The 23,297-nt window shown below is 39.9% G+C and overlaps 1 protein-coding gene across 4 annotated transcripts in view; it reads left to right on the top strand.

Moving 5' to 3' along the window:
- myo1b (myosin IB) overlaps nt 1–9,131 on the top strand; it is a 73,566-nt gene extending 64,435 nt beyond the window's left edge. For 2 of the 4 annotated variants that reach the window (XM_059343019.1, XM_059343020.1), the window contains 8 exons: nt 1,103–1,189; nt 2,453–2,527; nt 2,616–2,750; nt 3,681–3,787; nt 4,824–4,956; nt 5,311–5,463; nt 6,698–6,828; nt 6,928–9,131. In XM_059343019.1, coding sequence (XP_059199002.1) covers nt 1,103–1,189; nt 2,453–2,527; nt 2,616–2,750; nt 3,681–3,787; nt 4,824–4,956; nt 5,311–5,463; nt 6,698–6,828; nt 6,928–7,060 — 954 coding nt within the window. In that variant the 3' untranslated portion in view covers nt 7,061–9,131. Of the gene's footprint in view, nt 1–154; nt 242–1,102; nt 1,190–2,452; nt 2,528–2,615; nt 2,751–3,680; nt 3,788–4,823; nt 4,957–5,310; nt 5,464–6,697; nt 6,829–6,927 lie in introns of all 4 variants that reach the window. The other 2 variants (XM_059343022.1, XM_059343021.1) reach the window with 2 other exon arrangements.
- Nucleotides 9,132–23,297: the final 14,166 nt, after the last annotated feature.

Genomic DNA, 23,297 nt, shown 5'->3' on the forward strand with positions numbered 1-23,297 from the left:
CCCGTTGTCCAATCTTTAGACATCCTTGATTGTCTTTTATAAATGTTTCCTCATAATGCTTTTTCACACCTGCTCAGTATCCCTCCTGGAACAATTAAGTTTTGATTGTCACTGAAATTAACCTCCCCCGCAACTTGCCACCGCTTTCCATCAGGCCCGGAGAGAGCTGCGTCAGCTGAAGGAGGAGGCGAGGAATAAACATGCCGTATCGGTCATTTGGGCCGGCTGGCAGGGCACCAAGGTATTTGGGAAGCCTGTTGACTTGCCGTGACTTGCCGCCTCCATCGAACCCCTCCCTTCTCCTCTCCCAACCCCCACGAAAATATCATCAACACACCCATCATTCTGCTCAACCCATTCTTAACGTTTCATGAACGATGTCAGGCAGTTTATCACATATACACTCGTCCACTGGATGCTGAAGGGAAAAGAAGAGTCTTAAAAAATGGGACCAAAGTGGTCATTTTCACCGAAGCCTGTCTTCACAACTCAGTCTGACAGGTTATAATTGTAATTGTAAGCACTAGTTTTTGACTCAAGGTTACATAAGCAACCCCATTCCTGAGAGAAGAACACACACACACACACACACACACACACACACGCATATGCATGGCAGGGACAGATAGGTCATGTTTTTGGTGTGTTTCCAGCTTCTTCCTCCAACCTCCACGGCTCACCAGTGCATGCTGCGTGCTCACTGCATGACTTCTCCTTCTAGTTTAGTGAATGCATGTTTACTCTTTGCATTGCAGCACTGTTTGTCCTTTTTAGATGGAACTGTTTGGATCCTTTGAGGTGACCTCTGCTGCCTGACTTTTGCTCTCTTGTTTCTCTCAAAGTTCCACTAAAAAGCACAAAGTCTGTTTCAGTTCCAGAAGTTCCCCTGGTAAATGAGTGCCGTATGTTTTTTCCCCTAGAGCAGTAGAGCTGTACTTTTACAGTCTCTCCTTGGTCAAACAGGTGCTGGTGTGCAGTGTGTATGTGTGTGTATTTGATATTGCTGACCTCAGGCAAAACAGTGTCTCCCTCTTCTTCCTCTCACCTTCTCTCGCTTCATTTGTTCCCGCTCTCTGTCTGTTCCCGCCCACCCTCTGAACAGGCTCGCAGGGAGCTGAGGAGACTGAAGGAAGAGGCCAGGCGTAAGCATGCTGTCGCTGTGATTTGGGCCTACTGGCAGGGACTCAAGGTACCTACCAAGCCCCCACGGCGCAGCCATCACCAAGTCTGCCACCTACTCATCACCCCTGACCCTCTTCATCCTCCATAACCATCTGTTATGTGCACACTTCTACAGGAAGCCAGTCTCTGCCTTGTGCTGTGATCACACTTTATCCATCATGGCAATGTTTTAAACTGTGTTTTTGACACAGTGGAACATGAGTGGTTACACATGGTCACTGGCTGATACATTACATCAACTTTTGTCGCAATTCCCACCATCAAAACAGTTAGCCCAATTCCCTTTGTAATGCATTCCTTGCAGGACATAACATTTCCTCCTGCATCACCCGAGTGGCTAATTGAAAAGTTTATAACACAATAACTGTGATCTCATCTTAAAGATGTAGTCCACCCAATATCAAAGCAAAACATATCCATTTTACCCAAGTGGTTTCTAGCCATGCAGGTGATTTTATTTGAGGTGCAAATTGCATTGAACAGTTGCAGTTGAAACATTGAAACCAATTCCTGGTCCCTCAAAATAATCCACAGCCCTTACATCAGTCATTTCTTTCATAGAAAAGAAATAGCAAAGATGTTATAATAAGGTTAGCTCTCTCCTGCAATTCCATAGTTTGGGTAAATTTGAGATATTTATTTAGGGACATCTGCTATTTTCAACATTTAGTTTTTTAATGCTGAACATTTAAGCCAGCAGAGGCTGACTGACACGGCAGAGGCTGTCTGTCTCTCTGATCTCTTCTTCTCTGAACGTCTGTCCGCTTCCTCTGCATCTGTGCAACTAACCCCATACAGAGGCACCACTCTGTGTATCCAACAGTGTTTATTTCACCTGTTTGTTTTTTTTGTCTTTAGGTGTGTAAAGTGTGTGCGTGTCCTGGTGCTTATCTGTTGTTTTACCAGAATGACTGTCGTCACACTGGTCATTTGTTTCCATGTTAATCTTTTTCATTGTGTTAATTGACCACAAGGCACGTGTTCACAACTCAATTTGTGCAATTAAGGTCAGCATGAAGGTCATTTGTCATAACCATTGTTGACTTCTCCGTAATTAATTCAGTAATCGCTGTAATTTTAATTAATTCCAGCAGCTCGGGGTTGTCTGCTCCAGGTGTTCACTGTTTGTCACTAACCAAATGTCTGTTGTTCTAGTGTGCCGTTTGTGTATACTGTCATCCTCCTTTATCTTTCCTGCTTTGCATCACACTAAATGGATGGCAAGAGGTGATTGACAGCGTGTTTACTCTTTCCATTATTGCTGTAAAAGGTCCGCAGAGAGTACAGAAAGTTCTTCAGGGCAAACGCAGGCAAGAAGATCTATGACTTCACCATCCAGCGAATTGTAAGTAGGACGTAAATAAATGTGGAAAAAACTGTAATAATTGATTTGCTTGAGTGTCATTAACCTGTACTTCTCTCCATTTGTCCAGATGCAAAAATACTTCCTGGGCCTGAAGAGCACCATGCCCTCCATGTCACCCATAGACAAGAGCTGGCCCACCAGGCCTTACCGGTTTCTGGATGAAACTCACACGGAGCTGCGCAGAATCTTCCATCTCTGGAGGGTCGGTCACAAATAACCAGAGCACCTCTCCTCTGGCTGTCCCACTCATTCATATTTATTTTTTATGTCATGTCATGATTTATACTGTCACAGTGAATATTGTCTAATGCACAGGCATTATGGTCATCAAGTTTAGTCAAGCATTTTAACCCACAATTTAAAACAATCTTTGTGGATGAAGCCACTGGGTCAATAATCCTGCCATTTATTGAGCATATTTATATATATATATACACTCTAGAATGAGAGAATTTGCAATGCATCACAAGCTCCATAGGACAAACTGTAAGCCTGAAATTAGAAACCATTGACTAGGCATTACAGAATATTTAATTCAACAACCCTTATGTCCAGTGGTGGGATTTAACAAAGTACATGTACTCAAGTACTGTACGCAAGTAAACTTTTGAGGTACTTTATTTGAGTATTTCCACTTTATGTAACTTTATGCTTCTACTCCACTACATTTTAGAGGCAAATATTGTAGTATTTACTCCACTACATTTAGCTGACCGCTTTAGTTACATAAAAAACATGATACATTCAAACTGATTACTTTTTTTAATTAAACCCCATAACAGTATATTAAGTAGTTAAAAGGTCCTATCTTTATAAGATTAAAACACTGCTTACAGAAATGCATCAATACAATAATCCAATAATATATAACAAATAATCCAATAATATATATTGAATATATAAAACAATCTGAGTGTGGCTGTTCTGCATAACAAGTACTTTTACTTTTGATACTTTAAGTACATTTTGATGCTGATACTTTTGTACTTTTACTGAAGTACATTTTGAATGCAGGACTTTTACTTGCAGTGGAGTAATTTCACAGTGTGGTATTGGTACTTTTATTGAAGTAAGGGATCTGAATATTCTTTCCACCACTGCTTATTTCAACTGCTGTTGTTTGTGTGTTCAGTGCAAGAAATACAGGAGCCAATTCACAGAGGAGAAGAAAGCTGTTTACGAGGAGAAGCTGGAGGCCAGTGAGATCTTCAAGGATAAGAAGGCTCTCTACCCAAGCAGGTACCTGGGACTTACTGGGACAGGGTGCGTTTTGTTTTCTAGACTAGGTATATTGCAGAAGTGTTAAGAGAAATTTGCAGATTTGTGAATTTCTTAATTTCACGGGTAATACATATGATAAACTCTCCAAAAGCTGTGAGAGCCAAGTGAGGAACAAAAGATGTGGTGAACAATTCCTTAAGTGTAAACAGAAAACAGAATAACAAAACAGGTGAGAAAAGGTTTTGCGGAATGGTTGGGGGAAAAAAAGAATCATTGTCACAAACGGTGAGCTCTTCAAGGATAAAAAGTGTTTGTTGTTGCAATACTCATTTCGACCACAAGGGGCTGAAGTGCACCACTACCTCCTGTTCTGACTAAAAACATTCATGTTTACTTCCAGGTGAGTTTTAATTTCTCCATGCACCAGTATTAACAAGAATTACTGCCATGTTAGAAACCTTTTTAAATTGTCAATAACATGCTGTTAGCTATACTGATGTTAGCCCGCTAGCTAGTAAGTGATAAAGATATTGTTTATGGCTGACCAAGAGCTACAACCTAGGTTAAGTCATGTGCATAGATAACGTTAATTTACTGTTACGATAGTCATGGTAATACGTTTCACTCGCTAGTTAGCGGGCTTACAGCTTAATTCAGTGTAGCTCACAATAACGGCAGCTTAGCGCTTCTTAAACTACATTTCTAGACAATATAAAGATCTCTATGTAATGTTACATAACTTGCTAACACACAATATACCTCGGGTTTAGTGAGAAGTTCCTCCTGTAAGAAAAAATTAATGCTCCGTGCCCTATTTCGAGCATGGGTCAGTGGTGCACTGCAGGGTCTTGTGGCCGAAATGAGTATTGCAATAGCATACACATGGCAAAAAAAAAAATCCTGACAAAAAAACTTTCTAAAACTTTTTTACGCCTTTTCTAAAGTCATATACAGGAGAAAAAAACTATCTAGATTCCTTTTCTCACCTGCCTCTGAGGGCTTCGTTAGACTTCTCATGTGGCATGTAGCATGAACGTCTTTGTCTTTGTCTCAGCGTGAGCCAGCCCTTCAAAGGAGACTACCTGGAGATCAGCAAGAACCCAAAATATCAGAAACTCAACAGCGCTGTGGATGAGAAGGTGCTGCTGGCTGATGTGGTCAACAAGATCAACAGGGCCAACGGCAAGGTAAGAAAGATCACTCTCACTACAATATGTTCAACCAAATGGATTGCAGAAGTCAAAAATATAAGCTGTGATTACATTTTGACCCTGCTGTTTACGAGTTTAGCTCCATTTTTCCACACAGACATTGTGGAGCACAAAACTATTAAGTTGTTTTGACGGGTATTTCACCCCACTGTGCAGCAATCTGATGTTTTTTGACATCTTAACAACTGACATTATTTCTGTTCCAGCAGATAGCAGACACGTCGGGACACGTGCATTATGTTCAAGTCTTAACCTTGTCCCAGTTTCAAGATCAGATAGACGCTTAAAAAATTGCACCTAAAAAATGATAGTTTCTGCTCCTGTCTGCAGGGTACGGCTCGAATCTTCCTGCTGACTAAGAAGAGCGTGGTCCTGGCCGACCAGAAGACGGGCCAGGTGAAGGCCAGCGTTCCCCTGCCGGACCTCAGCAGCGTGTCGGTCAGCACGCAGACCGACGGCTTCTTTGCTCTCAAACTCAAAGAGGTGAAGGAGAACTGTTGTGACGTGTGCTTTTAGTGCGTGTATGATTCAGTACTGATCTTTTAATCTGACTTTCAGCAAGAAAGCAAGTGAGAATGTTGATCTTTCCCTGTAAGGCCTGCAGAGACACAGACTTTGGCATTCATTTTTGCTCTTGTGTGTGGTTTAATGAAATATCTTTGGACACAAAACTGAAAAGTTGCACTTGACAGTTTTTCTGAAACAATGGAAGCAAGCCTGCAGCACTGTGCCTTACTACTACTAACTGAAGTGAAACTGTGCTGTTGGTTTGTATGGGGGTCGGCGATGTGTGGCAGCAGGAAGTACTGATTCAACACTTTCTTTCAAATAATAAGTAAATCAATGAGAAACACAAGTGATACACATCGTACTGTTTAAGAGATTTTTCATGTTAACCCAACTGCAGACACTAAAAACAAAACACAAACACACACACACAGAGACATAGAGCTTATATATTTTTTTGTTTTGCAGATCTAAATATTTATTATTATTTATTAAACCTTTATTTAACCAAGAAAGGTCCCATTGAGACTAAAAATCTCTTTTTCAAGGGAGTCCTGGCCAAGACAGAACAGCAGCCCAAACAAAGAAACAAGTCAAGCAAAACAGACACAACACACACAGCTAACATTACAACACATAGTAGTCTATGACTCTAAAAATACTAAGTATGCTAAAAATATATGATTATAGGGATAAGGAAGTCCTGAGGGACAAGTGAGAAACAATGTGTTGATCTTAATTGTTTTCTTTCCGGTGTTGTGACTTAAAAACGGGTGAAAAAAAAATATTTTTTTGTCGTGTGTTGGTGTTCATTGTTGTCATACTCTTTTCGGCCACAAGAGGCTGAAGTGCTCCACTACCCCAAGTTCTAAATGGGACTAAAAGCATTCATTGTTTTCTTCAGGCGAGTTAGAATTCATCCATGCAAAATACAACAAAAATAAATTTAAGCTCACCTGGAAAAGAAAACGGCAGAGATGCACTTCAGCCTTATGTGGCCATAATAAGTATTACAACAGCAAACCCTCAGACAAATGAACCTGCCCAAACCTGTTTTTTCAAATAAAACAAACCTGTTCATAAGTCATAAACACAGAGAGAGAGAAAACAGTTTAGATTAGACTTAAAATGGTTTCTCAGCTTCCCTCTCAGGGCTTCCTTACAGGGAACTGAACTTCAATTTTTTGATGCAAATGTCATTTTGCTTCAGGGCTCGGCCTCAGCTGTCAAAGGAGACTTCTTACTCAGCAGCGAACATCTGATTGAGATAATCACCAAACTCCACCGCACCGGGGCCCCGGCTGCAGACAGCAATCAGCTCAACATCGACATCTCAGACGAGTAAGACGGCATGCAGCGTTAACTCTGGTTATTCTTTTCAAAGTTTGATTTGTCCTTTCACCTGGATGGTGTTTAACGACGCGGCTTTCTGTGTGGCAGGTTTCTGGTGCAGTTCAAGCACGACAAAGTCTGCGTGAAATTCATCCAGGCAGCCCCCAAAAACGGCAACAACGTGTCCTGCAAGCGCAAGAACAACCGCCTCCTGGAGGTGTCGGTGCCCACAACGGCATAGTGCAGCCTCCTCGCCAGCTTGGTGGGCGATTTAAACACCGAATAACCACCACCCACTCCGAACCTCCGCTCTCAAGAACCATCACCCCAGTGCCCACCCTGAGCCCAGAAATGACAGTGCAGTTATTCGGCTTGTTGTGTTGTTGTTCTTCCCCTCAGTCTCTTCTTATCAGATTTACTATGGCACCACTATAGCTGTAACCATGTGCCACTTTTTTTTGGCAAAGAAAGCCTGTATATGGGTTGCATGCCACAGGAGTTTGGTTAAAAAAAAAATGTTTCACTGGTGTTTTGTAAAACTGGGGTAAAGAGTTGAAGTTGAATGGAGAGAAAAAAATCACAGTGGTGGAAAGAGACTTCTGTATACCAGCGGTGATAATGATTGTTCTGCCTGTATGTTGAATTAGTCTTCAGAGAAAATGTCATAAGAACTTTGTGACAAGCTCCAGCCTCAACTGGCCTTGACTCATCCATTTTTAAGCGCCTCTGGCTTTAAGCGGACGGCTTAGAATTTGAGATGAACTAAGGAACTTTTGGGCGTCAGCCTGTCAGATTTAGTTTCTCTGAAGAACTTAAGTACTGCACTTGTTTTCACCTCGGTGTAACCAAAAGAGGATGAGCTGAAAATGAATTTGATTGTATGTTGTTTTATTTTCTATATAAATATATATTTTCTCTGAAACAAAAGAAGTGGGCAGTTTGAGAAGTCAAATGTAATTTGCTAGGTAATTGTAGAACCACTTTTGTATCCTCCTGTATGTGCCATTGAACAGGTCACATGACTTGTCACGTGTCTGTGTACAGATACAAACATAGAAAAACCCCATAGGTGATAGACCCTGTTCTTGACGACACCATTGCCAAAAAAATTTTTGGATGGGGATCCCTATCAACCTGTGGTGGCTGTTTCTTTGTAAGTTTTTCCAGCACGACACACGTGATCAACTTCAGTTTCCTCCACAAGCACAGTACAATTTGTGATCATTTCTAAGCTTTATTTCATCTACAAAGAGTCACTGAATTCATATCCTTTACTCATAATGTCAAGTATGAATCAAAGAAGACCCTCTCACTTTATGAGGGACACGATTAAAGACGGAACAGACACAGTGGAAGGAAAACCATGAAACGCGAAATGTCTTCAGATTCAAAGACCCTTGATATTGATCTTTTGTGTGCAATAAATAAAAAGTATTTGTTTTGATGATTGTCTTTCCAACAAAAATGTAGTGAGAGCCCATAGCAGTCAACCTCACTGTACCTTAAGCTGTACATAGGCTCTGTAGGCTGTGGCCCTGGCATGGACAAAGGGTTTCCTTAGTATCCTAATTTTAATTGCTGTTTTTGTGAAATAGCCGTTCTTGCCACTGCAGCTTGAGTAATTGTAGTGCTTGACCTACGCTCACCTAATGTGTGTTTTTCAAGGGGAAAAGGCCAAATGTTAAGCGCACATGACCATGGATTCTTGATGTATCCGAAGAAATCGACCAGTTCCACCTTCTAGTACACATTTCATATATTTACACACAAGCCAAATTTGTCAGAGAAGCGATAGATTGCTATATTTTCTGGTATGTTGACTATAATCTTTATTTGGATGTACTGATAGTGGGTTTTGTACTGTTGATTTCTAAGTCAGCCAGGTGTTTCTCTGGTGACCGTTAGGGGGGTAAAACAGACAAACTGGGTCTAGTCATGTTCTGCAATCCAGCATATCTGGCTTTGTAAGTTGTTTTTGTATTTTTCAATGTCACAGACACAACACAGGGACATGAGAAATCACTTGTTGCTGTCCCTCACGTGGGAATGATCAAGCTAAATGCCAGTTGTGATGTATTCTCTTCCTTGGCACTGCAAAGTTTTGGATGCAGATCTGCTAAGGTGACATCTTCCTCCCCCTCTCCCTCTTCTCTGTTTTGTATTTGAACAATGGTTAGAGCTGCAAAATGATGTCTGCATTCTTGTGTGCCTAATGTTAACCTGTGCTGAGAGACACCACATGGAAATGTTTCAATAGAACTCAGTGTAACATTTACAAGTAATCATTTTTTTAAATTAAATAAAAATCTGTATTAAATAAATGTTATTCTGGGATTCTGTGCCACTTTATTAACATTTTGTCTTCATAACCCTAATGTAGCAGCAAACCCAGATTAAGTAAGCAATGGTGCCCTGAGCAGAGAATGTGTTTTGTAATCTGAGTTTCTCTGTTCTTTGTTTAGGTAGGTGGGCTGGCTGCACATACATATTTGTGCTTATAAGTTCCTCCCTTTGAAACTGGTTGCCCTTCCTGTTTCTTCTTAGTTTGTACCTATTATAGAAAGTCCCAGATATGTTGGAAAACCAAATGCTGTCATGTCTGGATTAATAATATCAGTAGGAGGCGCACACAGCTCATTGAAATAACCCAAAATAAACAGATTTTGCTGTGATTTACGTGCAATAAATGGATAAAAAGCATGCCGACATTAAACAAACGATGCAGGTGTGTAAACTATTTAAATTTGTGCTTTGTCACATCTGTCGACAAAGACGACAAACAACATTTAAAATGCTTGTTTTCTGAATGGAGTTCTGATCGATCAGAGCACTTTTACAAAACTCAACGTTGATAAGCCTTCACAACATGGCGTCACGCAAAATTCTTGCTCAAGTAGAAATTTTCAGCTCACAAATATTGCCTATATGCATCTCATCTCAAGAGTGCAAGCCATCACTCGTCTGGCTTGCACTCGTCTACTCTATCTTTCCACGTAATCCCCGAGAAATTGTATGTAGCTGGTAAGTACACCGGTAAGTGTGAGCCAATCTCCATTTAGACTGTGAGCTCTGTCAGCACTATTGACTATAGCGCAGTTTGCATTGTTTCTGAGGTTAGCACTGCTAGCTGCTGCCATCTCAGCTCAGCCAGCCTCATGTTTGCTTTAGATGTCAGAGGTGAAAACCGTGTGCAAACAATTCCAGCCAAGACTCTGAATGTCATACATACAGTAGTGTTCAATATAATAGCAGTCCAATGTGACTAGCCAGATTAATCCAGGTTTAGTGAGTCTATTTTTTATTGCTACATGGCAAACAAGGTACCAGTAGGTGCAGTAGATTCTCAGAAAACCAACAAGACCCAGCATTTGTGATATGCACGCTCTTAAGGCTGTGCAATTGGGCAATTAGTTGAAAGGGGTGTGTTCAAAAATATAGCAGTGTGGCATTCAATCAGTGAGGTCATCAATTTTGTGAAAAAAACAGGTGTGAATCAGGTGGCCTCTATTTAAGGATGAAGCAGCACTTGTTGAACATGCATTTCTCTTTGAAAGCCTGAGGAAAATGGGTCGTTCAAGACATTGTTCAGAAGAACAGCGTACTTTGATTAAAAAGTTGATTGGAGAGGGGAAAACTTATAAAGAGGTGCAAACAATTATAGGCTGTTCAGCTAAAATGTTGAGCTCCAATGCTTTAAAATGGAGATTATGTTGGCTATTATATTGAACACTACTGTATACTACTTTTTGTGAGAGTCATCTTCACCTACTCATGAATGACACTGCTGAACCTACATCTAATCTGTGTTATAATCAGCCACCAGTGTGTCATATAATTGAAATTTGTATATGTGTGAGGGCCTTAGCTGCTTTTTTATCAGCAGTATCAACAGGGGGTTGGCCTGGGCTGAAAAGTCTTCTGGGGGTTGCTAACATTGGGGCTGGACGGCCAGGCCCTTGTAGTCAAGCAGCTGGCCAGATGTTTTCCATCACATCTGGGGAGAGCTGTCCTAGGGTTAAATTCCGCGGCTTGGGGAGAGCTGCCGGCAACAGGTCTCCTGGGAGCAGCCCTCAGATTGAGCACAGAGTGGTAAAAATAGCATACCATTTTGGGCTGCCCGGTACCCGGTTCCCACCACTCTGCAGGCTGGGAAAGAAAGGAGTAGTCCCAGCCTCCCAGTGGATACTCAACCCTCAGTGGGACTTGGAATTGTACAAATCACAATCCCATATCCTGCTAAAGCTGTAGTTTTCATTTAAACAGTGATGCAGATCTGCATGAAATCAGCACAACAGGGTGAGAGGTCCTTGTTGTAGCACCAGACCATCCACAGCAACAAAAGACATTTTGTAGTGAAGTACTTTTATATCTTGTACAACTCATAATAACATTTGTGGAACATACAGCTGAGTTGTATTACTGAAAGATCAAAATGATATCAATATATTGAACATATTGAACGGTACTGTCTTACAGAGTGGGAGCCAGTGAGAGGCAGGCTAACACTGCTTTCAGATTGGGTAGTCTTTGGTGACATCCAATGGACTTTAGATGACATTACAACAAAAAAGACAGAGGGCGCTAGAGGAGCATACAGAACCCAACAGTATTAAATTGTTCTTAGTAATTGCTTTTCAATTATATATGACCTTAATAAATGAATGATGAGATGTTAGAAAAACATTATTTGCACAGTATAATCATTTTTATACCTGAAGATGATTTAGTTGATTAAATTGCTTTAGTATACTTTGTTATTCTAGAGTTTTAAATGAACTACAGAGGTTTTGCAATTTCTCCTGTTTGCAATTTATGTGAAGCGGTTTCTTGCATTACAGAAAAAAAAAAACTATATTGACTTAGCTGAATTTACTCTACATGAATAAATACATTTTCTCTAATAATGCATGCAAAGGAATGCTGACTATAGTTGACCTTAAAGTTCTGCAGAGAGAGTAAGTCCTGCAGATAAAGTATGAAGTAGTAAGATAAAGTAAAGCATACATGATGCTTGCTTTAAATAAATATATTGTGAAGCAAACATGCTACTTATTTCCCTTTAACATATTCAACTGTTTTTGTTTGCTTTTAGCCAGATAGCCTATATGACAAAAATTTAATCTGCAAATTTGATTTAATATAATGTATAATTTTTTGAAGGTTACATTCAAATATTGCTCTTATATTACTGAATACTGAAATGTTTTCCTGAATAAAGCAATATCGTTTAATCTCAAAACCAATTTTCAAAATAAAAGCCCCAGTTGCCACGTAGAACTCCTCATATTTTGTAGTGACTAGGCAGATGGAGTGACTGCAAACAACAGGGTGAGTTTGGGAACTCTCCCAGGGGATTTCACATCCTGTCCAAATCTTATAAGCTGCAGTGGACTGAAATGCTGCTGTCAATATAGGCAATAAAGAAAGCATGTAAGCCTGCAGCAGGTATGGAAGTGAACTAACAAAATGATACTGGTCCCCGTTTATGTAATAACTGTCTACAGCTCTGCATATTACTTAGTGAAATCATCTGTCTGCTAAGGTGCAGAGAGTGGACAGTGATTAGCTACATCTGAGGGCTCTCTCTCCCTCTCTCTGTAACATAAATGAAAGCAGTGAATGAAAAGAAAAAAATACATCTGTTAGTTCCTGATTGTTGAAAAGTAACTGCCTGGGGATAAAAGCTGTCTTTGAAAAGAGGTGTGTGCCTTAATGCTGTGATAGCTCTTACAGTCAAGAAAAACACTGGCCTGGAGGAGTGATGTCTCTGATAATGTGTTGTGTCTGTGAAACTTTGAAGCAGAGGCTGAGCAGATATTTTTAATGCCAGCTTGACGATTTTGTAAATTCACCTAATTTCAACTATACAAAGGTAACCAAACATCCAGCAGACCATAAAAAGACCATAAAATGTCACCACGAACGTCGACTGGAGTGTGGGTGGTCCTACTCTTGAAAAAAGCAATAATCTGTTTGGTTTTACAAAGAACTTTTTCTCTAGATAACAGAAAGAGCCAAATATTACTGTTTTACTCAAAGGGAAACATCCTTACCGTCTCATACTCATCGATTGTTAAATGTTTTTAAATTGTGAGAATCTATATTTTAATTTCTTAGTTAAATAATTTAAGAGTCTATTGTGATGTTCAAAGTCAGGTCCGATGACTGCGGAGTTTGAGCACTTAGTTCCTGAATAAAAACAGGCCTGCCATGGCTGGCACTGCCACTGGACATTGATGTATGTGTGTATTTAGTATAGCACAGACACTAGGGGCCAGTCAAATTCAGCTTGTGCAGCCACCAATGACTCACCTTTTACATTGTTGAGAGTTGAGCTTAATGGAGGATATTTCAGGCCCTGACGTCTATGACAGTCAGTAAAGAAGCTAATACAATTGATATGATTTTGCTTTTGTCAATTTAATTTTGGTGATTGTGGTGTTAATGTAAGAAGAAGACATGGATGAACAATGCATATTACTCACCCATCGGTTTCTCATTAGGGTTTAATGCAATAATGTTTCCAGAAGAGGACTTAAGTGTGCCTGTTTGAGCTGCTTCTCTTCTAAAAGCAATGGACTGATTCTTATTGTTGACATAATATGCAAATTATCAGGTTCACAATCATATTTTAAGTTCTAGCACAACATGATAACATGATTATGTCACATCAAAAAACATATTTTTTCTCATACTTTCTGTCTGAATTTACCTTTATTCACCATCTGTCTAAAATGCTTTAGCGCCTGTCTCTATAACTGTATTTTTAGGCAGAGTCTGCTCTGATTGGTCAGTGTTTTTGGGTCTTCTATATTTGCGCCTTGGTGTCTCTGCAGCGTCATTGCAGCTTGGGAAAGACTGTTTAGCCACTGAAGCAGCACTTTGTACCTTTATATATTATAGCTCACCCATATGGAACTCCTAACGGCTCCTTTATTGGCACAGTTTCTGTATCTGGGCTGAGCATTTTTTATACAGCACCTAGACCAGCTTTATAATCAGAAGACTTTTCACAATATGGGGCTTTAATGCCACTTGCTGGCTGGACATTATTGCCTCCCACATAATGCAACACTGTGAATAGACTATAGGCCAGGAATGGGCAACTTAAATGCTGGAGGGGGCCACAATTTTTCATGGACACTAACACAAGGCCACATATAGGGCCGTACACTTAACCAGATATGATGAAACTGCCATTTTAAATATGTTTACAGTGCAGTAACTTAACATAGTTCATGCTCAAATGCATGTATAACAGTATAGATAGGAATACAAAAGGTTTGAAGCAAATAAAAAATAACCACTTACTGTGATTTTTTTTTCGGTGCAAGAACAGCAGATCAACATTAATGCAAGAAGTCATTTTGTGCATTTTTACACTGCACTTTTAAGATTTCATGCTCAAATGCATGTAGTTGTACTGAGGGCCACTTCAAGTGAGGGTGCGGGCCGTATGCGGCCCCCGGGCCTCCAGTTGCCCATCCCTGCTATAGACTATGTACATAGTATATTTATAAAGATGGACAACAGCTCCATACAAGTGAAGCCAAAACATCTCGATCGCCCCCCTGTGGCAGGCTGTGGTATGTGTCAAAAGCCCCCTCCTCAACGTACAGGTCAAATACATTTTTCTATCAGTTTTCATTTTAGGTAGTTCCCTTATGTGCTTGAATTGCAAACATCCAAAATAGCAGCTTCTGTATCTGGGATAATTTGGCCTAATTTTGTACAGTGGTTTTGCACTAGACCCAAATAAACCAAATAACGTAAAACTAAGGAGGCAGCACTTTGTATGCCTCTGACTGATTACCAAGGGTTTTTCCAAGTCCTTAAATTTACTGCCGTCTAGTATCAATACGATCAAAGTTCAGTGTTGGACTAATGAATCTCTAAATTCAACACCCAGCCCTCCCTCCCACCTTTATTCTTCTCCCAACCTTTCTCCCTTTACACCATTAATTTAATGTGGCGTATTATTAGAGATGAAATCTTCATGAGTAGCCTCCTTTCTACATAAAATATTGCACCATGAGATCTTGCCATATTGTGACTTTACTGCTGCAATTTAATAAGCATATTGTCTGCCTCTAAAAAAATGCTTTTCCAAGGACATCAGAAGCATTTCTCTGACTGTGCTCTCCACCCATCCACTCTGATGCCATCTGTAGTCACAGTTCGATTTGTTTTTCAGCACTTTGGTAATGGCAATGACTGCAAACACCAGCTCCACAATAGCAAGAGAGACATTCATTTCCAGAAAATGAGAAAAAATCTATGACTTTCTCACTGACCCGCACTGTGAAAATTGGGGGTTTTGCAAGGCAGATATGTTTCAAAAATGTCTTATGTGAGCTGGAGGTTAGTTAACCGTATTGACTGTATTGACCTGTCACAGCGTCAAGGCTGATTTCATTATTGAGTGAGGGAGTTTAGGGTGTAGATGTCAACACGTTGGCCACCAGGCTGCTGATTTACTTTGACATAAATCTATGGTGTGATTTAAATGAAACCACTCATCAAGACCAAAAAAGGACTATCTATCATTTCCTGTATCTTCCAGGTTGGATTAATGGGATGACTGACTAGTTTTGGAGGTCATTTTTTTGTCTTCTTCTCACCTTTTTAAACATCCTTCTAAACCAAATTAGGGTTAAAATACAGTAGGTGAACATACATTCTTGCAAGTCTCTGTATCAAATGGTTGATTAGCACATATTTTTTTGTCTTTTCATCCTACATTTCGAAGAACAATCAAATTTAAACTTTGAGTTTCAGGATGAATACTTTTTTTTTACTCTCTTTATAATTAACCTGGACTTTGTTTGACACAAAGAAACCAGCCCCAGAGAAAAATAATACAGACATGAGGTGGAAATAAAGACAGACAGCAAGGGACAGACACAGAGCATTACATTACTGCTTGTGGCACTGTGTCAGGCAGTCTGGAGGGAGGGACAGGGGCTGGAGGAGGTCTGATTAATGAGTGTTACTGGGTGGTGCAGAGTTTGTGTCCCCACTCACCCTCGAGTCACCAGCACACTCAATGGCTTCATCAATTTGTAGCCATTATCACGTCAATAGACAAGAATGGAGGGAGGAGGAGCGTTAAGGATAGAGGGGATAAGGGGGCTTCTGCTGCACCATCTGTGGATAGCTGAACATGGGAGAAGCAATAAGTGATCACGTAGTCATCTGCCATATACTACAAACAAAATGTGGCCAAACAATTATCACTAACTGGCAAACAAATATGTTACAGTGCTGATTGTTCAGGCGATTCTCATTCACTGTACTTTTACAACAGCAACACATTACAGCCAGGTGGTGCAGTTTATTATAATCCACCTGGACCTTTGTTGGCAGGCAGCACCCTATAGTGGTTGTGGTTACGGTAACAGGAACAAAATGTAACTTAAAGAGCAACAAAGCCTTTGGGGTGAATGTATTGGTTTGTGTCCCATGTTATTTTAGTTATCTTAACCCAAACCATGATCAACTTAACCAGGTAGTTCTATTTCACAATGTTAGCCACATGTTTAAAACTGCATTTCATAATGTTCAATAGAATGGTCATATTTTGTCAGCTATAATACAAATCGTTGTGCAAGTTCTTGTGAGATATCATACAAACTGTTGTGTTGGATTCTTCCATGTGGCAACTCAGATTTATTTAACATTTATTTTACATTTTTGCTTTCCATGGATAGAGATTGAGTTAGGGGCATTTAGTAACCCCTCATCACCCCCTATCCAAGCATTTGGTTGCCTTCAGGAAAATGTCCTCACTAGAACCAGCATTGTTTTCTCCATTATTGGCTACTGTGATCATATGGGGGTGAGAGTGAGTTTTTGTGCCATAAACTGAAAAGGCTTTAAGAGGTATGAGCTGAGCTTTGGTGGTCAACAGAAATCTTGTAGTACCAAAGTGCTCACTCAAACAGAAAAGAAGAAACACAGGTAAGTAAACAGCTCTTTTTCTGCTTACGGGAAACTTGCAGCATAGTTTGAACAAGTAAAATAAATCATCACTATCTTTATGCTCTATCTTCATTGCATCAACAAAAGTGATTGGGTCTGTGTGTATGTCTGCATGAACGTGTGAACACAAGCAGCTGTGGAGCTGATACGGATAAGCAAATAGCTGCACACACATCATTAGGTGCTCATTTACAGACATTAGGCAGGAGCACAGGCATCTCAACAGGCATTTGTGTGAGTGTGAATATCTGCTCACTACCACAGACCTGTGAATTTAAGAAACTTTCATCTCATGTGGGCCACAATGCTGTTAATTATTCGTCTTGTGGTGTTATTCCTCGCTTAAAAATTTTTCTTTTTTCTCATGTTAGTCCAAAGATGCCTGAAATCTTATGTATTGGCAGGGCCAGGTAGTACTGTCAGCAAAGCAAATGCTAAGTTACCAGCTACACTAGTGGTGCCTCACAAAGTGCATGTTAACTGTGAATTTATTGGGGATGCTAATTTTGGCTAGCATAAAACAGGTTTAAAAACAAAATGTACTCACAGTAGAAAGTTACTTAATGGAAAAATGTACAGCCAACTCCTTAGTATCATTGAATACAGCCAAGTTCTGAACAAGAAACTTTTTAGGCACCCAAAACTTTCATTAACTGAAAATACACTGTGTGTCAGAATTCAAAGACAAAAACACGGACATCACCAAAAAAAACAAAAAGTTAATGACTATTTCAATGTACACAGTGCCATGGGTATGCTAGGCTTTTATCGTGATTGACATTTCGCCATAGCCACTTGTCAATAACAAGGTAGCCACAGCCTATAGACTTTCCTGTTTTATTGCCTATTTTACTCTAAATGGGATGTTTTGATGTAAAGATTTGAAACTTTCATAGAGTCCAAAAACCCATTGGGAAAATGTTTACTGAGGTAATTAATCAAGTGAGAAGAAGGGATATTTTATCATGGGATTCTATACAATAGGGCTTCTTTTTGGAGCCAGAGGAGTTGCCCCCTGCTGGCTTTCGGAAAGAATGCAGGTTTAAGGCAATTCCACATCATTATAACTTTTCCAGCCTAGAGGTTTCCCTTTCTTTGTAACACACCAAACAAGGACTTACCCTTCCCCAGAACACGTATATGTGCTGACAGAAGTATAAAACAAAGTTTTTAGTTAGTCCAGAGACTGCTCACAGTGAAACAATAAGAATGATGCTTTTTCATCAAGCAGTTCATATGGCTCTTAATGATGCTAATCACTTCACCAACTGGTTGTTCATTGCATATCACTGTAACTAATTAAATTGTTCAGACTGTCATTAGACAAGCAACATCTGGGGTGGGGGCATTGAGAAGAAGCAAAGGCTGGGCAGAAACAGAGGAGACACTGGCAGAAGGTTGAGCAAAACAAGAAGGAGATAAGGTGTAAAGTCATAGTAAGGCGGGGTCAATTAGGGAAATGAAATCTCGTGTCAATGTGGGACAACATACATCAAGCAGTGACAGCCCCGCCTCTAAGCCTGTCAGTCCAACCTCTGTCAAAACGACCAATTAAAGCAAAGCTAATCCCCAGTTAACCCCTGGATAGCCTCTGAAACACAACCTCCTCCCGGTCCAACACATGCTGCACACAAACAAATGAAAACATTTGCCTCACAGAAGATTTCAAAAGTTTATTTGTATTTTATGCTTTATAGTCCAGTAGAAACTGTTCTTCATCATATGGTCATTCTAAGATTAATGGCAGTGAACTGGCTTTGTTTTTTATTCTATCCCTAGTTGAAAATGTTTTATTATGCAGACCAAGCAAATCCAAAAGGAAATGTTTTTGTTGCTCATGAAGCATTCATGCTGTTTCTCTTCCAGCAATTTAACATTTTTGTCAAAGTTTTATGAGACAGAATGTGTATGTTTGACTGATTTTGTTAGCTCAAATACAGACTTTGGTTCTTGGATTTCTGCTATTTCATATTTTACACCCCTTCAAATGAACAGAAGCAGCATGAAGCATTTGTACACCATGGCTAAACAAGACAAAAGCACTATACATATTAAATATATTTAAAATACAATCCAAGCAGAGAGATGTCATTGTAGAGGACACATGTCACCAGTGTTGCTTATTACCTCTTTTATCCAAATTGCTTGAAAGCCATAAATCACCATTCAGGTCATTTCAATACTCACATCAGGCAAAAGGAACATCAAGTAAGAAAACAATGAAATGACCTCTACAAACCTGTAATACTAATTTTAAGTGTTACAAGCTTATTTCTTGTTTTTATTTATACATCCTCACTTATTTTTTATCTGAATGCGTCAGGTGCCAGAGAAGAGGATGAATAAAATGCAGAAGAGGAGAGGTGATACTGCAGTGTCAAGTGAGGTGGTGATAAAGAATTATGTGTTTCCCCTTTGTCACCTAACCCTAACCCTTACGCACACACATATACATGCAACACATGCACACAGAGCGATCTGATTAAACCCCACAAACATGGATTGGTGGGAGTGTCTGTGGACAACAAGGCTAATTGAACTGTCTCCACTGTGACAGGATGGAGGGTTATGGAGAGAATGATGAGGACTAGATTAAACAAGAAGCAGCAATAGTCAAAGAAAAGATGCATAGAAAGGAAGTTGTCACATTTGTCCTTAGTCAGAGGTTTATAGTCATGCCTGATGTGTAAATGTGTGTGTTTCCCTTCGCACTACATCTTTCCTTCTTCCATTTGATGCCACCATACCACTTTGGTGACTCAAATTTCTCAGGAACTATTGGATGATTGCTATAAGAATTCTTATGCATTATCAAGGACCCCAGGAGAGACTGACGTGTAGCCCCGTTATGAGGTCAATTTTTGTGTCTCACAGTCAGTTGACAGCTGTTGGGTGGATTGCCATGAAATTACGTACCCCACAGGATGGAGGACTTTTCCTCTAGCCCTAGCATCAGGTCAAATGTAATGCAATTTTGTGCAGCGGACTAACAAGGCTAAGTGATGTCATGCTGTGTTTGTTTTTTGTTTTTTTGCCCTTTTCAAGTAATTTCTTGAATGCACTAAACTCAGTTGACATGCATCAACAATCACACTATTAATAGCTGAGTCTAGTGCTTTCCAGATTCAATCTGGGTCTTGTAGGAGTCTTGCTTGATTTATATAACTACTGTATTTATAGTTTTTTGTATCTGTGTGTTTATCAGCAGGACTATGAAAAAACCCCTCAAATTTCTAGTCCAAAATTATTTTGAATGGTGTATCATAGCCAAAGAGAGAACCCATTCAATTCTGAAGACACATAGAGTATTTTGCACTTTTGTTGATATTGCAAGTTAGGCTATTGTCTTAGCAGAGGTCTGCGCATTTTACTAAATTTATTTTGTATTTTTACATTGCAATTTTATTACTTTTTTAAGATTTGGAAGATACATTTGAGTTTGACACTTGTCTCTCCCTTTGACTAGATTTGGCCTATTCTGATGCTTATATATGTAGAGACTGGTGGGACATCCTACAAACCCCCAATGAGGACAACTCGCCAGATCTCAATCCAATTGGACACCTATAGGACATGTTGGACCAAAGTGTTGGTAAGCCCTCTCTACCACCATCATCAAAACACCAATTGAGGAAATTTCTAATAAAAACAATTCCTCCAGTAGAATTGCAGAAATATTTTAGTATTATTGCCTAGAAACAATTAGCCTATTCTGGCAAACCATGGCCCAAAAACTTGCATGGATTCTTTATGTTGTTTTTTCCTGTATATTTAATTCACACCATCCAAATCTTCTTACAGAGAAGATTCATTTTGTAGAAGGGTTTAAACTAGTTAATAGCCATCATGTATTTGTGTTAAAGGAAGAACATATTTGGGTAATGAGTATTTTGGGAACCTGACCCTGCAGAGCAGTCTGGGTGTCCCACAGAGCAACAGATGTTTAACTACTTTCTGCAGCCATGACTCTGCTGCCCCGTCACTGCCCCTGTCTTTGTGTGTTAACCATCTCTACGTGTGTCTGTCTCCTCCTCTCATTCACAGACTTCGGTTTAGGACTAATTAGCTATGTGCCTCCACTTGTCTCCCCCTCCATTTCTACCCTGAAGCTACCCTCATCTCATTGTACTGTCATCTCACTGTTTACCGTGCTAAGTAATAATCATCCAATCTCGGCTCTCCTCCTCCTGCCTCCCCTCACGTCCCTCCTCTTCTCCTCCTCCGCTCCACCCTCTTGTCCTCCTCATTATGGTCCGGTCTCAGTTGTGACGGCTGTCATTAATCAACTCGTTTTGAACGACGTTGAACCTTGCAACCCTGAACACCCACCACTGCTCGACCAGGAAATGTTCTATTCCCCTGCGGTCCATTAGGCCAATCAGAGCAGAACTGAGGCATGACAACAGATAGAACAATAGCCACCAAACTCAGATATTAGACTAGAAACCACAATAGGACACAGGCAGCAGGAGAACAACAGGCTTTATTATACTCTGTTGGGGATTTTCTTCTAGCCTTAATGTCTCCTGGGATACATAGTCATATTCTACTTTACGAGCATGCTGGTCCTATTAATCTGTGTCACTTACATCTGCCACAGAGGGTCACTAAAGTCTCTATCATGGTTAAATACCTTGTTTGTAACATTTCTTTGGGAAAAATCTCTCTCTCAAACAGGAATTGATTCCAGCTAGGTGTCTGGCAGCAGAAACATTCATGAGCTGAGTAGTTAGTATTAGCAGTAATGGCCAATGTTAAAAAAAAAAATGCAAAGGCAACTTGTATTTTTTGGAGCATGCCACTACAATTGACCTATTCCCTTTCTCTCTTCTCAACAAATCATTAAAATCAAATGAGTTTTAATTTAGTCTCTGCCTCTACTGCCACCATATTCCTGTGCATCACCATGTAAGAACTGCGTAACCTTGTTGCTTCTTAACTATAAAGGCCTGACAGAATCGCCCACTGGGTTAACCTCTCTTACATTTGTGTATGAATAGAAGCCACATGAATGGTTCTTTTACAGCGAGCGGAGCTTTGGCCTGAGTAGTTCTTCTGTCTTCCCCAGACTTGCTCCTGTCTGTTTTGACTCTGTGTTGTGCATTGTTGCACTAGTCTGTGTGTGTGTGTGTGTGTGTCTGTGTGTGTCTGTGTGTCTGTGTGTCTGTGTGTGTGCCTGTGCATACATACATGTTTGTGTGTGTTTCATTCCTGGCAGTAGAGGTATGCCTCCTCAGAGTGCATCTTCACATAAAATAAGTAGGCCCTGACTCGGATGAAGAGCTATAGCAAAGAAGTAAAGAAGTTACTTTACATTTAGTGGGACTGACCACAACAACATTCATTAATACTTCAAGTTTTTGGAAAAATTCTTGGCTGACTCTCGAGGTCAGCCCTACACACGGGTCTGTATGTGACAGGATGAGTGAGTTAGTGATCACAATTTGTTCGGGGAGCGGGGCTGCTCGTCCGCCGCCCTCTTCTACTTTCATGTTGTCATTGGACAGTGCTTTTCCTTCACTCATTTAATTAATTAATTAGGTAATCATTAGTGTCCAAACACAGAGTGTTTTATAGTTTTTTTATCTAAAGTTTATTATATCATGAAGCTTATTTTACTTGTTTGAATTACTGTGACAAAAGCATACTCACTACTGCAAAATATTAATTTCATAGAAACTACCATTTACTATTCCTATAACACATAGCCCACAACATTGCAAAATTGCATTGACCAAACGCAGTCAGCCACATACTAGGCTTTTACCTAGTCTTGTTAGTAGGCTATAGGATTAACCAACAAAAACTCAAATACTTGTCAATTCAAAATGTTGTGGACAGACAGACACCGAGCAAAAACACCAAAATAAAGTTACAGTAATTCACACAAATTAGTTCAAAGGACCCTGAATCCTCACCCCTCACAGGGTTTACAAATGCTGCTGTAGATGAAAGAATGCTATTGATGAACAATGTTTCCATTTTAATCAGACATACATAGATAGTTTGACCTCAAATACCTGATCATTCCATCCTCAGACCAGAGTATATTACTGTACAAAGTATCAAGCTGACTGCTATCAATTTGTGAGTAGATAAAAGATATGAGCATGGATTGTATGAATATAAAGACTCTTTTGTTAAGGGTCATTGATATGGCAATCTAATGACCATAAATCACAATTTCAGTATATTACCAAACATAATATCTCTCAAGGTGTGAAATTGCAAATACTGTGTCCTTTCTTTCTACTTAACCTTATCTTAAATTATCTCATATTTGTTCCAGGATATCAAGATACATTGTCCAAACTTTATTAAATGATGTGATATATCTTCCTTATCTAATGTAGGACAGATCACAGAGTAATAATTATTTAACAGCTGGCTTTTACAACCTCAGCCTTATCCTGGTAGTTCACACTTTACTGTGACCTGTCTGACGATCAAAGACAGTGGCGGAAAAAAAAACTCTATTGCTAACAAACAAAGCTTTG

Source organism: Centropristis striata, chromosome 10 (genome assembly GCF_030273125.1).
Source record: "Centropristis striata isolate RG_2023a ecotype Rhode Island chromosome 10, C.striata_1.0, whole genome shotgun sequence".
NCBI lineage: Eukaryota > Metazoa > Chordata > Actinopteri > Perciformes > Serranidae > Centropristis > Centropristis striata.